This window comes from Engystomops pustulosus, chromosome 5 (assembly GCF_040894005.1).
Source record: "Engystomops pustulosus chromosome 5, aEngPut4.maternal, whole genome shotgun sequence".
NCBI classification, from domain to species: domain Eukaryota; kingdom Metazoa; phylum Chordata; class Amphibia; order Anura; family Leptodactylidae; genus Engystomops; species Engystomops pustulosus.
In genome coordinates this window covers 145568301-145583277 of record NC_092415.1, presented here as the reverse complement: position 1 = coordinate 145583277, position 14977 = coordinate 145568301, and the positions used below count along the sequence as shown (strand labels likewise).

The 14977-nt window shown below is 45.4% G+C and overlaps 1 protein-coding gene across 2 annotated transcripts in view; it reads left to right on the top strand.

The window, feature by feature from the left end:
- The window catches only part of LOC140133303 (mediator of RNA polymerase II transcription subunit 1-like), a 61757-nt gene extending 49135 nt beyond the window's left edge, over window positions 1-12622 (top strand). The window contains exons 13-15 of one of the 2 annotated variants that reach the window (XM_072153324.1): window positions 594-689; window positions 11357-11465; window positions 11584-12622. In XM_072153324.1, coding sequence (XP_072009425.1) covers window positions 594-689; window positions 11357-11465; window positions 11584-12187 — 809 coding nt within the window. In that variant the 3' untranslated portion in view covers window positions 12188-12622. The remainder of the gene's footprint in view (window positions 1-593; window positions 690-11356; window positions 11466-11583) is intronic. The other variant, XM_072153322.1, reaches the window with a different exon arrangement.
- The last annotated feature ends 2355 nt before the right edge of the window (window positions 12623-14977 follow it).

Here is a 14977-nt window from a genome sequence, read left to right as displayed (position 1 = left end):
TATAACATTTTAAAGTAAGGGGCTAAAATGATCTTTAGTGTGTAAACATCCACTAAGGGATTGACTTGTGAGAATTTTCTTTCGTGGGAAAACCCCTTTAATAGGTCTTTGGTTCTGACTACTAAGGTAACTAAGTGTGGTCAAAGCTCTAGATCAAATTTGCAAAAAGATGACCTGTTGGCACAGTGGTCAGTAATATATAGATTCATTCAAGTTTTGCATGCTTTGTGCAGCACTGTGTAATCTGTAGGCGCTATATAAATAATTTAATGCATTTTTTTTCTGCAAGTTGGCAGATATCTTATAATATTTTTTTTTTTTAAACACAAATTTTGTTAAAGAAAATCTGTGTCAAATTTGACCATGTGAATAGTGCCGAAGGGAGAACCGAAGAAAAGCAGCAAATTGCAGTTCACCATGCATATAAACTAGACCTGAATGATTCTCTATATTCTGCCATTTTGTCAGGGCTTTACTTTACATTTGAAGAAAGCGGAATAGATGCATGTTCAGTGTGCCCCCCCACACAAGTGTGTGGGGTTTTTTTTGTTGTTCTGAAACTGATATCCTGTATTATGGCTTACTGTTTCCAGATCACACAGACATGATACACTTTGAGGTCTCCTTGCAAAGAGACTTTAGGTTCTGCATTTCGTTCCAGCATCCTAATGGTGGTAATCTGTCCAGTGGTATGTATTGTTTTCAAGTCCATTTTACATAATATTTGCACATATTTGATCAGTGAGATCACTGGGGGTACACCCCATTTATCAACAGAAGTCCTTGGGCCATGTTTTTGGCCATGTTCAAACATGCATACAGCAGGGATAAAGGTATACTGACATACCAACTGAATAGGCAGAGTGTTGCAAAAGCAAAAGATTATGGTTAAAACAAGAGATTCTTGTGGTAACTCAACCAGTGGTGTAAATAGGAGAGACGGGGTCCCCTAGCAGGCTACTGCATGGGGCCCCTTTTTCCACTTAAAAAATATACGTATTAGTATACTCACACATGTGACTTACAATCACATATAAATACACTCATGTCCACACACAGCATATACACACACATACAGTGCCCAGGGCCGGATTATAGGCGGGGCTCCCGGAGCTCGAGCCCCGGGGCCCCCACCATCTTGCCCGCCCTAGGGGCCCCCACCAGATCGCAACCATCGTTCCCCCGCCTGAGATGCCCACCGCCGCTAGACACGGGTGACCGCTTCCACCTCCCAGGCTGCCCACTTCGCACAGGTGACACCGCCTCCAACTCGCGGACCCCCTCCCGCAACAGGTTACCGCCTCCCGGCCCGCCTATCCCCAGCCATGCACCCCAGGCTGAGCAACCAACCCCCCGGTGGCCCGCCTGAAAAAGAAAGCCTGCTCGATCTCCCGCCCCCGCTCTCGCTCCCGCTCCGAACAAGGGTGCCCTGGCACACAGGTGACACCGCCCCCGCCCGGCCCCCCGACAAAGGTGACAGCCTGCTGGCCCACCTATCCCCCGCCATGCATGGCCGAGACAATAACCCCCCCCCCCCGCCCGAACAAGCCACCGTGCTTGACTCCCGCCCACCCCCCGCCCGCTGCTCAAAAAAGCATCCGCCGCTCCCCCCGCACCCTGCTCAAACAAGCACCCACCATCACCCCCCTCCCCGGCCGAATAAGCGCCCCCCCCCCCCCCTCCGCTTGAAGAAGCACCACCGACTCCCTCCCCGACCGAACAACAACCAAAAGACACCCCACCGCCCGAACGCCTGCCTGAAGCCACGGCTGGTCACCCTAAAAGGTAAGTATATACATATGTATTTATCTGTATGTGTATATATGTATATACTGTGTATATGTGTATATACTGTTTATTTATGTGTATATGGGTATATACTGTTTATTTATGTATGTACAGTGTATAAATGTATCTACTGTGTATATGTGTAAATACTGTTTATTTATGTGCATATACTGTGTATATGTGTATATACTGTGTATATACTGTGTATATATGTATGTACAGCGTATAAATGCATCTACTGTGTATATGTGTATATACTGTTTATTTATGTGCATCTGTGTGTATATACTGTGTATATATGCATCTACTGTGTATATGTGATTATACTGTTTATTTATGTGTATATACTGTGTATATGGGTATATATGCATCTACTGTGTATAGATGCGCATATATATATATATATATATATATATATATATGCGTGTACATTTAAATTTTATATATTATGCTGGGTATATGGTATGTATGTATATGCTCTATATACTGAATGTGTGTGTGTATTTGCTGTATGTGTGTATATACTTTGAGTTTGTATATACTCTGTGTATTAGTGTATAAATGTATAAGTGTATATATACTTGTGTGTGTATATATGGGTGCAAGTATACGAGTTTAGAACTTTATCTGTGTATATAAGTATATAAAGGTGTGTGTAATTGTATAAACATGTCTGTGTAAGGGTACATTCATAAGAACGTATGAGGGACGTTTATCTGGCTGCAAATTTGCTGCCGGATATACTTCCCTCATAGGAGTCTATAGCCTGGGCTTGATACGGTGAGCACAATGAGTACTCACTGTTTCGAGCCATGGCCGCAAAAGAGAGAGAGACGGTTCTATTATCTATGGAGAGGGGAGGGGTGAGCTGCGATCACCTCTCTTCCTCTCCAGCACGCCAGACATGTGCTTGCCACGCTCAAGCTTGGCGGGCACACGTTAACATGTAGCTGTGTTACTGGGGGCGAGGCGGCTGTATGTAGCTGTGTTACTGGGGCCGAGGCGGCTGTATGTAGCTGTGTTACTGGGGCCGAGGCGGCTGTATGTAACTGTGTTAATGGGGATGAGGCGGCTGTAAGTAGCTGTGTTACTGGGCGCGAGGCGGCTGTAAGTAGCTGTGTTACTGGGCGCGAGGCGGCTGTAAGTAGCTGTGTTACTGGGCGCGAGGCGGCTGTAAGTAGCTGTGTTACTGGGCGCGAGGCGGCTGTATGTAGCTGTGTTACTGGGCGCGAGGCGGCTGTATGTAGCTGTGTTACTGGGAACGAGGCGGCTGTATGTAGCTGTGTTACTGGGAACGAGGCGGCTGTATGTAGCTGTGTTACTGGGAACGAGGCGGCTGTATGTAGCTGTGTTACTGGGAACGAGGCGGCTGTATGTAGCTGTGTTACTGGGAACGAGGCGGCTGTATGTAGCTGGGATTGTGGAAAGGAAGCAGGGGGACGTGTATGTACACTACACTCAGTGGGGGCCTCCACCAGATTTTGCGCCCAGGGGCCCCCACCAACCTTAATCCGGCCCTGACAGTGCCATATGCAACATGCTCACATACAGTGTATACAGACACCATATACACATCACAGATACTGCAGATATATATACATCACAGTATATGTTATATACATATTATGCTGGACAATGTGCAGTACAATATCGATATGATGGTGAACATTCTCCATTCTTTGTGTCAGGTCAGATGTCGGGGCCCCCTGACACTGCGGGCCCATTGCGGCTGCTATAGCTGCTACCGCTGTAGTTACGCCCCTGAACTCAACAAATAATTTATTACTTTCCACCTCTTTGTATTATACAATATATGTGTTGTCATCAAAATTAAAATGGTAATAAGATCTGTCATATTTCTTGCAAGGCTGTATTAAAAGGAAGGCCGCAGAGCCTCCTCCATTTTAGAGATAAAAGGGGTCTCTACCAGTGCTGCAGGTTCGGACTTATAATTATGCCAAACCTGCAGCAGCCAGGGACCTGGTTCTGAAAGTGGCCCTAATGCAGCAGAACAGAGCGGATGATTACAGTCCGTGCTGTTCTACTAATACTGTGTAGGTTAGTTATTGTGAAGGAGGTTATCTGTGGGAGGGTGGGCTTAGAATCCCAGCTGCTGCCTGCCTTCACTCCATACAGGCCACTTTGAACTCCTTTACAAAGCACCCAGTAACTCCTACATACCCTCCAAAACAGTTTCCATCCATATCCATGCCACTTCCTTATAAGTAAGGATAACTGGCCGAGTTCAGCCGAAGGCGATCCTTAACCCTTAAGGACCAGGCCCTTTTTCGTTTTTGCGTCTTTATTTTTTACCCACCACCTTCAAACATTCAGTACGATCACTGGGATACCAAATTTGTATAGGTTTTATAATGTTTTCATACATTTTACAAAAATTAAAACTTCCTGTACAAAAAAAAATTCATTTTTTCCGTCTTCTTTTGCCAATAACTTTTTCATACTTCGGTGTACAGAGCTGTGGGTGGTGTAATTTTTTGCGAAGTTTGATGACGTTTTCAATGCTTATATTTTTAGGACTGTATGACCTTTTGATAACTTTTTATTGAATTTTTAAAATATTTTTCAAAATGGCAAAAAAATGCCATTTGCGACTTTTTCCGTTACGGGGTTAAATGCACTGAAAAACAGTTATTATATTTTGGGCATTTTTGGACACGGCGATACTTAATGAGTTCATGATTAGAGATGAGCGAGCACTAAAATGCTCGGGTACTCGTTATTCGAGACGAACTTTTCCCGATGCTCGAGTGCTCGTCTCGAATAACGAGCCCCATTGAAGTCAATGGGAGACTCGAGCATTTTTCAAGGGGACCAAGGGTCTGCACAAGGAAGCTTGGCCAAACACCTGGAAACCTCAGAAAAGGATGGAAACACCACGGAAATGGACAGGAAACAGCAGGGGCAGCATGCATGGATGCCTCTGAGGCTGCTTAAACGCACCATTATGCCAAAATTATGGGCAACAGCATGGCCATGACAGAGTGACAGAATGAAGCTAGATAGCATCTAAAACATCCAATAATTGACCCTGACACTATAGGGGACGGCATGCAGAGGCAGCGGCAGCAGCGGCAGGCTAGAGAGTGTCTTGGCAACATAACCCAAATGGACTCAGGCTTAAAACCAATGGGTGGCAGAGAGGAACCAAAGGAGGTGAGCAAGAAGCGCTCAAATAATATCGGTAAATGATAAAAGTTTACCAGTATATTTTGTGGATTACACAGCAGGGTGGCGACAAAGTTAACAAGTTTGAAGTGGAAGCCATGAAAACAACCCAAAATTCTGCCTGACACAGCTCGTTTGATAAGGGGACCATGTATGGAGGCAGTGAGCTAGTAGTAGATTAAGGGTGCTGCAGTTAAAACTATGTTAGTTGGATCTTGGCATGGAGCTGGCGCTCCGCTGCCAGGCGAGCTTTCGCCAATCCAAGCCCCTGTCTCTAGGCTACTCCCCAAACAGCACTTCTAAGAACCTTTTGTATAAGATCAAGTGTAGTAGCGTTCTTATAAGTTTGGGATATGGCGGGTGAGGGGAATGTAAACAGATGCGCAAGAAGCGCTCAAATAATATCGGTAAATGATAAAAGTTTGCCAGTATATTTTGTGGATTACACAGCAGGGTGGCGACAAAGTTAACAAGTTTGATGTGGAATGCCCTGTAATAGCTCTTGGGCGGTGTGCCTTTTATCGCCTAGGCTCAGCAGTTTGAGCACCGCCTGCTGTCGCTTAGTGACGGCACTGCTGCTGTGCCTAGAGCTACCGACTGATGGCGCCATGCCCACGGATGGTAATTCGGAGGAGGAGGAGGTGGAGGAGGGGTAGGAGGAGGAGGAGGTATAGTAGGCCTTTGAGACGTGGACCGAGGTAGGCCCCGCAATCCTCTGCGTCGGCAGTATATGACCAGCCCCAGGGTCAGACTCGGTCCCAGCCTGCACCAAGTTAAGTGTAGTAGCGTTCTTATAAGTTTGGGATATGGCGGGTGAGGGGAATGTAAACAGATGCGCAAGAAGCGCTGAAATAATATCCGTAAATGGTAAAAGTTTGGCAGTATATTTTGTGGATAACACAGCAGGGTGGCGACAAAGTTAACAACTTTGATGTGGAATCCATGAAAACAACCCAAATTTCTGCCTGACACACCTCGTTTGATAAGGGGACGATGTATGGAGGCAGCTATATGGACGACTTTTGGAGGTAGCAATGGAGACAACGTGTGGAGGCTGCTATGGAGACAGTTTAATTTGGATAGTGCCTGTATGTGGCAGTTCAAAAAAGTTTTCAAACCAGAGGAGCAGGTAGGTGGCCCTCCAGAAAAATTGAATAGATTGAGTGCCTGTATGTGGCACTCCCAAAAATTGTTTAAAACAGAGGACCGGGTAGGTGGCCCTCCAGAAAAATTAAATGCATAAAGTACTATAGCTAGAGCCAGTGGGCCCTGTCAAAAAATAGCCAGTTTCCTCTGCTTTAGTGTACAAAGAGGAGGAGGAGGAAGAAATTGAGGAGGAGGAGGAGTGCATAAATTATTCAGGTTGAGCTTCCTTCACCTGGTGGAGATTGGAAATTATGAGAAATCCAGGCTTTATTCATCTTAATAAGCGTCAGCCTGTCAGCGCTGTCAGTCGACAGGCGTGTACGCTTATCGGTGATGATGCCACCAGCTGCACTGAAAACCCGCTCGGACAACACGCTAGCGGCAGGGCAGGCAAGAACCTCCAAGGCGTACAGCGCCAGTTCGTGCCACATGTCCAGCTTTGAAACCCAGTAGTTGTAGGGAGCTGTGTGATCATTTAGGACGATGGTATGGTCAGCTACGTACTCCCTCACCATCTTTCTGTAAAGATCAGCCCTACTCTGCCGAGACTGGGGACAGGTGACAGTGTCTTGCTGGGGTGACATAAAGCTGGCAAAAGCCTTGTAAAGCGTACCCTTGCCAGTGCTGGACAAGCTGCCTGCTCGCCTACTCTCCCTCGCTACTTGTCCCGCAGAACTACGCACTCTGCCGCTAGCGCTGTCAGAAGGGAAATAGTGTTTCAGCTTGTGCACCAGGGCCTGCTGGTATTCATGCATTCTCACACTCCTTTCCTCTCCAGGGATGAGAGTGGAAAGATTTTGCTTGTACCGTGGGTCCAGGAGAGTGAATACCCAGTAATCGGTGCTGGAATAAATTCTTTGAACGCGAGGGTCACGGGATAGGCAGCCTAGCATGAAATCTGCCATATGCGCCAGAGTACCAACACGTAAGAATTCACTCCCCTCACTGGCCTGACTGTCCATTTCCTCCTCCTCCAACTCCTCTTCTTCTGCCCATACACACTGAACAGTGAAGGACTGAACAATGGTCCCCTCTTGTGTCTCGCCAACATTCTCCTCCTCTTCCTCCTCATCCTCCTCCACCTCCACCTCCTCCGATATGCGCTGAGAAACAGACCTAAGGGTGCTTTGGCTATCAACAAGGGAATCTTCTTCCCCCGTCGCTTGTGACGAGCGCAAAGCTTCCGACTTCATGCTGATCAGAGAGTTTTTCAACAGGCCAAGCAGCGGGATGGTGAGGCTGATGATGGCGGCATCGCCACTGACCATCTGTGTTGACTCCTCGAAGTTACTCAGCACCTGACAGATATCAGACATCCACGTCCACTCCTCATTGTAGACTTGAGGAAGCTGACTGACCTGACTACCAGTTCTGGTGGAAGTTGACATCTGGCAGTCTACAATCGCTCTGCGCTGCTGGTAAACTCTGGATAACATGGTTAATGTTGAATTCCACCTCGTGGGCACGTCGCACAACAGTCGGTGAGCGGGCAGTTGGAGGCGGCGCTGCGCTGCCCTGAGAGTGGCAGCATCTGTGCTGGACTTCCTGAAATGCGCACAGATGCGGCGCACCTTCGTGAGCAAATCAGACAGATTGGGGTATGTCTTGAGGAAACGCTGAACTATCAGATTTAACACATGGGCCAGGCATGGCACATGTGTCAGTCTGCCGAGTTGCAGAGCCGCCACCAGGTTACGGCCGTTGTCACACACAACCATGCCTGGCTTCAGGTTCAGCGGTGCCAGCCACAGATCAGTCTGCGCCGTGATGCCCTGTAATAGCTCTTGGGCGGTGTGCCTTTTATCGCCTAGGCTCAGCAGTTTGAGCACCGCCTGCTGTCGCTTAGCGACGGCACTGCTGCTGTGCCTAGAGCTAGCGACTGATGGCGCCATGCCCACGGATGGTAGTTCGGAGGAGGAGGTGGAGGAGGGGTGGGAGGAGGAGGAGGCATAGTATGCCTGAAAGACCTGGACCGAGGTAGGCCCCGCAATCCTCGGCGTCGGCAGTATATGACCAGCCGCAGGGTCAGACTCGGTCCCAGCCTCCACCAAGTTAACCCAATGTGCCGTCAGCGATATATAGTGGCCCTGCCCGGCAGCACTCGTCCACGTGTCCGTGGTCAGGTGGACCTTGTCAGAAACGGCGTTGGTCAGGGCACGGATGATGTTGTCTGACACGTGCTGGTGCAGGGCTGGGACGGCACATCGGGAAAAGTAGTGGCGGCTGGGGACCGAATACCGAGGGGCGGCCGCCGCCATGAGGTTGCGAAAGGCCTCGGTCTCTACTAGCCTATAGGGCAGCATCTCCAGGCTAAGCAATCTGGAGATGTGGACATTAAGGGCTTGGGCGTGCGGGTGGGTTGCACTATATTTCCGTTTCCGCTCCAGCGTCTGGGGTATGGAGAGCTGAACGCTGGTGGATGCTGTGGAGGATCGTGGAGGCGACGATGGGGTTTTTGTGCCAGGGTCCTGGGCAGGGGGCTGACTATCAGCTGACACAGGGGAAGGAGCAGTGGTGTGCACGGCCGGAGGTGAACGGGCTTGGTGCCACTGAGTGGGGTGTTTAGCATTCATATGCCTGCGCATACTGGTGGTAGTTAAGCTAGTAGTGGTGGAACCCCTGCTGATCCTGGTTTGGCAAAGGTTGCACACCACAGTCCGTCGGTCATCCGGTGTTTCCTTAAAGAACCTCCAGACTTCTGAAAATCTAGCCCTCGCCGCGGGAGCCCTCGCCACGGGAGCTTCACTACGTGACACATTTGGCGCTGATGCACCTGCTCTGGCCCTGCCTCTCCGTCTGGCCCCACCACTGCCTCTTCCAACCTGTTCTGGTCGAGGACTCTCCTCCGTCTCAGAAGCACTGTGTTCACCCGGCCTCTCAACCCAGCTTGGGTCTGTCACCTCATCATCCTCCGATCCCTCAGTCTGCTCCCCCCTCGGACTTCCTGCCCTGACAACAACTTCACCACTGTCTGACAACCGTGTCTCCTCATCGTCGGACACCTCTTTACACACTTCTTCCACTACGTCAAGAAGGTCATCATCACCCACAGACTGCGACTGGTGGAAAACCTGGGCATCGGAAAATTGCTCAGCAGCAACCGGACAAGTGGTTTGTGACTGTGGGAAGAGTCCAGAAAACAGTTCCTCAGAGTATGCCGGTTCAAATGCCAAATTTTCCTGGGAGGGGGCAGACTGGGGGGGAGGAGGCTGAGGTGCAGGAGCTGGAGGAGTGCCGATTTCGGTGACATGGGTGGACTGCGTGGAAGACTGACTGGTGGACAAATTGCTCGAAGCATTGTCGGCAATCCACGACATCACCTGTTCGCACTGTTCTGGCCTCAACAGTGCTCTACCACGAGTCCCAGTAACTTCAGACATGAACCTAGGGAGTGTAGCTCTGCGGCGTTCCCCTGCTCCCTCATCAGCAGGTGGTATCTCACCCCGCCCAGGACCACGGCCTCTGACCCCTGCAGTAGTTGGACGCCCACGTCCCCGCCCTCGTCCTCGTCCTCTACCCCTAGCCCTCGGGTTAAACATTTTGAAAATGAAAGTTATAACTTTAATTTTTTTTTTACTTTTTTTTGTGTTTTTTTTGTGTTTTTTTTTTTTGTGTTTTTTAGTTTTTAAAACCAAAAGATGCTATCCTATTGCTATGGCTATTTTCTAGCCAAGTATGAAAGCACACTGCTATGCCAGATGAGATGACGCTGAGTTATGAAAAAATAAACGTAAAATAAAAAGTCTGTGCCTAATTGAAATCAAACCCCTAATAAATTTTCCCACTTTGGTGTTTGAGGTGGATATGTGTGTCCCTAAGAGCTAAACACAACGGTAGCAAGTCCCCCTGCAAATTCCTCACAATATGGTACTAGCTGCAAATAAAAAAAAAAAAATGTATAACGTTATTGTAGCCCTAAGAAGGGCTGTTGGGTTCTTGTAGAATCACTCCTGCCTAACACTATTCTAATAGAACAGCCTAACGCTTTCCCTGACCAGCAGCAGCTCTCTCCCTAGCGGCATCCAGACACAGAATGATCCGAGCAGCGCAGGCAGGGGCTAGTCTATTCCAGGGTCACCTGATCTGGCCAGCCAACCACTGCTATCGACGTGTAAGGGCACCACGTCATGCTGGGTGGAGTGCAGAGTCTCCTGGTTTGTGATTGGCTCTGTTTCTGGCCGCCAAAAAGCAAAACGGCGGGAGATGCCATTTTCTCGAGCGGGCGAAGTATTTGTCCGAGCAACAAGCAGTTTCGTCTCTGGATACAACCATCACTGCTGGAGTGATTCTGCAAAAAAACAAAGTTTTTTCATGAACAAAATTGGAGGTTACTGCATGTTCCACAGCAGTCCTATGGAAAGGAACACCAATTTCAGCTGTGTATCGAAGGATAGCCATATTGTTTCCAAGGAACGATATGACTACAGGTGCATATAATAAAATATATATATATTATATTATATACTCTTGAAAAAGGTGGATACACCGAAACGTCGCATCTGAAATAAAGATCACCCTGATTTAATCTACTAACTGGAGTGCTGCTGCCTCCCTTAAATACACCATATCCAGATGGCCTCCCTTGCCACGGATATCCAGATTTTTGCACCCTGGCCACTTGGTTGTGCTGCCTTGGACTTCTTTTATTTCATATATATATATATATTTATATTATATCTCATCCAATTGAAAAATCTGTGTAATGAGTAGCACTCCAGTCAAGTTGTGGTTAAAAAAGTAGTCCTTTTTAGTCCAGGAGTGATGGCAACAACGTTTCGGCTCAATCTGCCACTTATGGAATTAAGAGGACCACTCCATCTTAGACTGGAGTGCTACTCCTTTTTCAGGTTTCTACTTATGGAGGACTTGAGGCCCAGTCCTAGGTAGCCTGCAACCTCCTGCTTCAATTGTTTTTGTGCTTCTTGAACTGTGTGTGTGTGGAATATATATAAAATCTCAGATTAATTAAATCGTGTTCAGATGAGGAAAAACCCTTTTAACTAAAGTTCGTTGAGTGAGAAAAAGAAAATTTAATATTTTTTTTTAATTGTGTAAATACTCATTTAGCCCAACAACTATTGAATGGTCTGTGTCCAATATACTAAGACAATATCGCAGAATACTCTGAATTCATGGTCAATCATGTATGTACAAGGGAAACTCTTACTATTGTTCTTGTTGTTCTTTACTGAGAATGCCTTTAATCTTAACTAAAATTACATATTTTTCTGTACAGTTGTTGTCGATATATTGAGCTGCCGGAAATTAGTCTGCAACATTTACAGTAGTGCATCTGATCCACCACTGCCCTGCAACAAGGAATTTATTCTGAAAATTCTGGAAAGGTAACTACTTTATGGCCTACCTATTTTAAGTGTTATGATAACATGTAAATGACTGTTGTGAACAATTTATACAATTTTAACTTCGTTACAATAGTGTTTGTGTTATTGTCTTTCTCAGGTGCATGTCAATTCCCTTAACAATGAGAACCATCTTCAAGAAGGCACAGGCGTTGGAAGTTTCTAAGGATATGGAGAAAAATTATGCAAATGGAAAGAATGCTTTGCCGCCAATCTGTGCGGGAAAATATAAAAAAGAAGGTGTGATTGAACAAAATGGTATACCACAAGAGAGAACATCAGTCTTTGAGGAGAATTCTGTCTATGACCATGTTGAGGATATATTTCCAGATCATGATGATGGTGACATGCATTCAGTTGATTTCCACAACCCTATTCCCTGTCCATCTCGAGAACCAAACTCCAGCTACACAGAAGACCACTATTTTCACCATGTAGAAATGAATTCTAGTGGGGTTGATGACCGTAACTCTAGTGTTGCAGAGGAATCTTATTCAAGTCTTGCAGAGGATCCAAGTTCCAGTCTTGTACAGGAACTCAGTCCGATAATGGCTGGAGTCCCAAGTCCCAATATAGCTGAAGATCCTAGTTCAAGCATTACTGGAGAGCTGAGCTCAAGTATTACAGAAGAGCTCAGCTTGAGCGTTTCGGGACTCGGAACGACACGATCTATGCCAGAGCATGACATGGATGAATGCTATTAGTAACAAACAAACCAAATAAATAATATTCAGCATAGATTATGCCTTGTGTAATTTACTTTACATAGTTTTGCCTGATAAGTGTAGTAAAGGCACTGAAATATTTAGGGAGATCTCCACAAAAGTGGTGTCTGGCTATTTAGATTAATTACAGATTCCAGGATGCACACAGGCACTCTCACACATTGCGGGTATACATTATGCAGTCATGTTTTTGTGGCTGGAAATGTCACCCGTATGTAACCCATATTCCACCGTAAACAAACCATATCTACAAAAAGTATGGAGAGCTGGCACCCACGTAACCTAGTCTCCTGAGCAACCCACCACAAAGACTTCTCTGGAGAGACTTTACCACAAACTTTTAAATATAGAACATGTTCATGGTTCACGGTGATCAGATACATAACCGTATTTCCAATTAAAATGAATGGATGCAAAAGATAACTGTGGTGGCCGTTTTTACGTAATTGCCTGAGAATTTACTGTCTAGCTTCATGTCTTGTGACTTAAAAAAAAAAAAAAAAAAAAAGCCGCCTTAAAAAGTCAGTCACTCCAATCCCCTGCTGGTATATTTGCTGGGACTTTTTATGCATTTTGCAACTTTTTGAAAAATAATCCCAGACAGCATAAGAACGTTTATTAAAGCACCAAAGCCACTTTAATGAATCTGACACAGCTGCGGAGCTCAAAAGGCAGACCTAGAACTGTCCTAAGGAGCCTGTCTGATGAATAACCCCCAGTGTATTTATTGATTAGACTTGGTATGAACATGTGTAGTAATACTTTGCGAACAAACCAACTATTTTACACCTATATTAAATTATATCAAGGATACCAATTTTGTATTGCATAACAAAGCCCACTAGATATTTGGTTAATTTAAATATTCCATGTGTCCCTCTTTTACCAAAGGTGTTTTTTTTTTTTTTAACATCTGCTTGTGATACTGAATTTTAGTCATTTTCCAATACAAATATAAAAATATATCTTTTTTTTTTTTTTTACCAAATAAGTTTAAGAGATTTCTGATCTAGTGCAAATTCTTTGTAATTGGACAGTTCCAGAGGATTGTGTAGTAATGGCTGAATGTATTAATAGGGGACTATGTAAATTCCATTGGTTTCAGCATCAAAATGTGAATAGGGTCATATTGCTTTTCAATGAGTTTTGGTTGATACTGTTATTTCACAAAGGAATGTGCAGCTTCCCATTTACTCATGGTAACAAAGAGGAAATGCTGACTTCTCTGCAACTGTGAGCAATCTACCACCTAAGCAAATGGTATACTGCATGGGCAATGTAAAAAGCTGAACTAGAGCTGAAATGTGTGATAAGACACTGTCAAAGTAGTTTTCTTTTTTAAGAAGTTTTTTTGCTTTCACAGAAAGCTTTTTTCACAGTTAGGATGTGCATGAAAACTGTATGGATGATGGAACTGTTCTAATCATTTTTAATCTCTTAACACTATAGTCGTTTTGCAAAAAGCCATAACTTTTCTAGTAACTTCACTTTTGTTTTTTTCAACTTTATGATCACTATATTGGTAATATGTCAATTTAATTTTTTCTTTATCTAGTACAGAAAAAATCTGTATAATACGTAAAAGATGGCATATAACCGTTTTAAGTAATCGGAGCAAAGTATTTGTTTGTCAACTGAGGCTACATTCGCATCCCATCTTTTGGATACATTTAACGTTTACACTGTACACACAGTTAATAAAAGTCTATGAACACATTCAGTACTGTTGCTGAAAGTTTTACTAGTGTGGGTGTTTCCCTACAGATGTAATTCTCCAAATGCCCCAGCAGCAATAACAGAGAGAGACTGGGACATTGGTCAGGGCTGGTACACCAGTTTTCTGAAATAATTGCAGTTATTGGTGAACGACCCAGGAATTTCGATTAATTGCCTTCTTTTTTCCACTAACTCACAAAATACTTGAAGTATTGTACAGCCTCATGTACGTCCACTTAACTACTACTGACTGCAAAGGACACGTGTTACCTGAAATCTTCCACCCGTTTAGAGTAGACTACCCATTACTCTTAACCTTTTGGCACTCATCGCCGTACTATTACGGCACTAGCGCACCCTGTGCATTACGTGTAACCATGTCATGTGAAATCTGATACCCATCTGTTCCCTCATGTGTCCTGTATATTCCCTGTGTGATCACACTTGTCAGTGCGCTGTGTTTGTGTTGTTCTGCACTGGGCACATTTTTCAATGTGACATGTGAATAGTGCCGCTCAGTATCTTTAGCATAATTGGGGCATCTTAGAGCAAGCTAGGTGCATTTTGTAGGGTTTTTTTTTTGCATGGTGCACATAGGTGTTTTTTTTCAGAGGGCCTGTAGGTGTACTTAGGTGATTTTTCATAGTGCCGGCTGTGCGGTATATCTGTGTAGTTTTGTGCACTTTATCTAATTTTTCTGTGTACAATGTCTCAAAAGACGTACACCATGTTAAGGCATACAACGTGCTGGCCTCTGACACAGTCAGCTAGTGGGGAAGATGTCCCCTTATACCTCTCCTTTTTCCTCATCTTCCAGTGACCTGCAAGAACCTCTGAGAAGGCGTTGTAGGGTTTATGCTAGAGAAGTGCCTGGGCCTTCCACTGACCCCACATGGGTAGCCTCAGATAATTATACCCCTCAGCTCCCAGACTTTTTGGGCCAACCTAGAATTAAATTTGACATGGCAGGGCTCAGAGCTGTGGACTTTAAGTATTTTATTGATGAGGAGCTATTGAATTTAATTGTAGTCCAGACCAATCTCTACGCTGCAC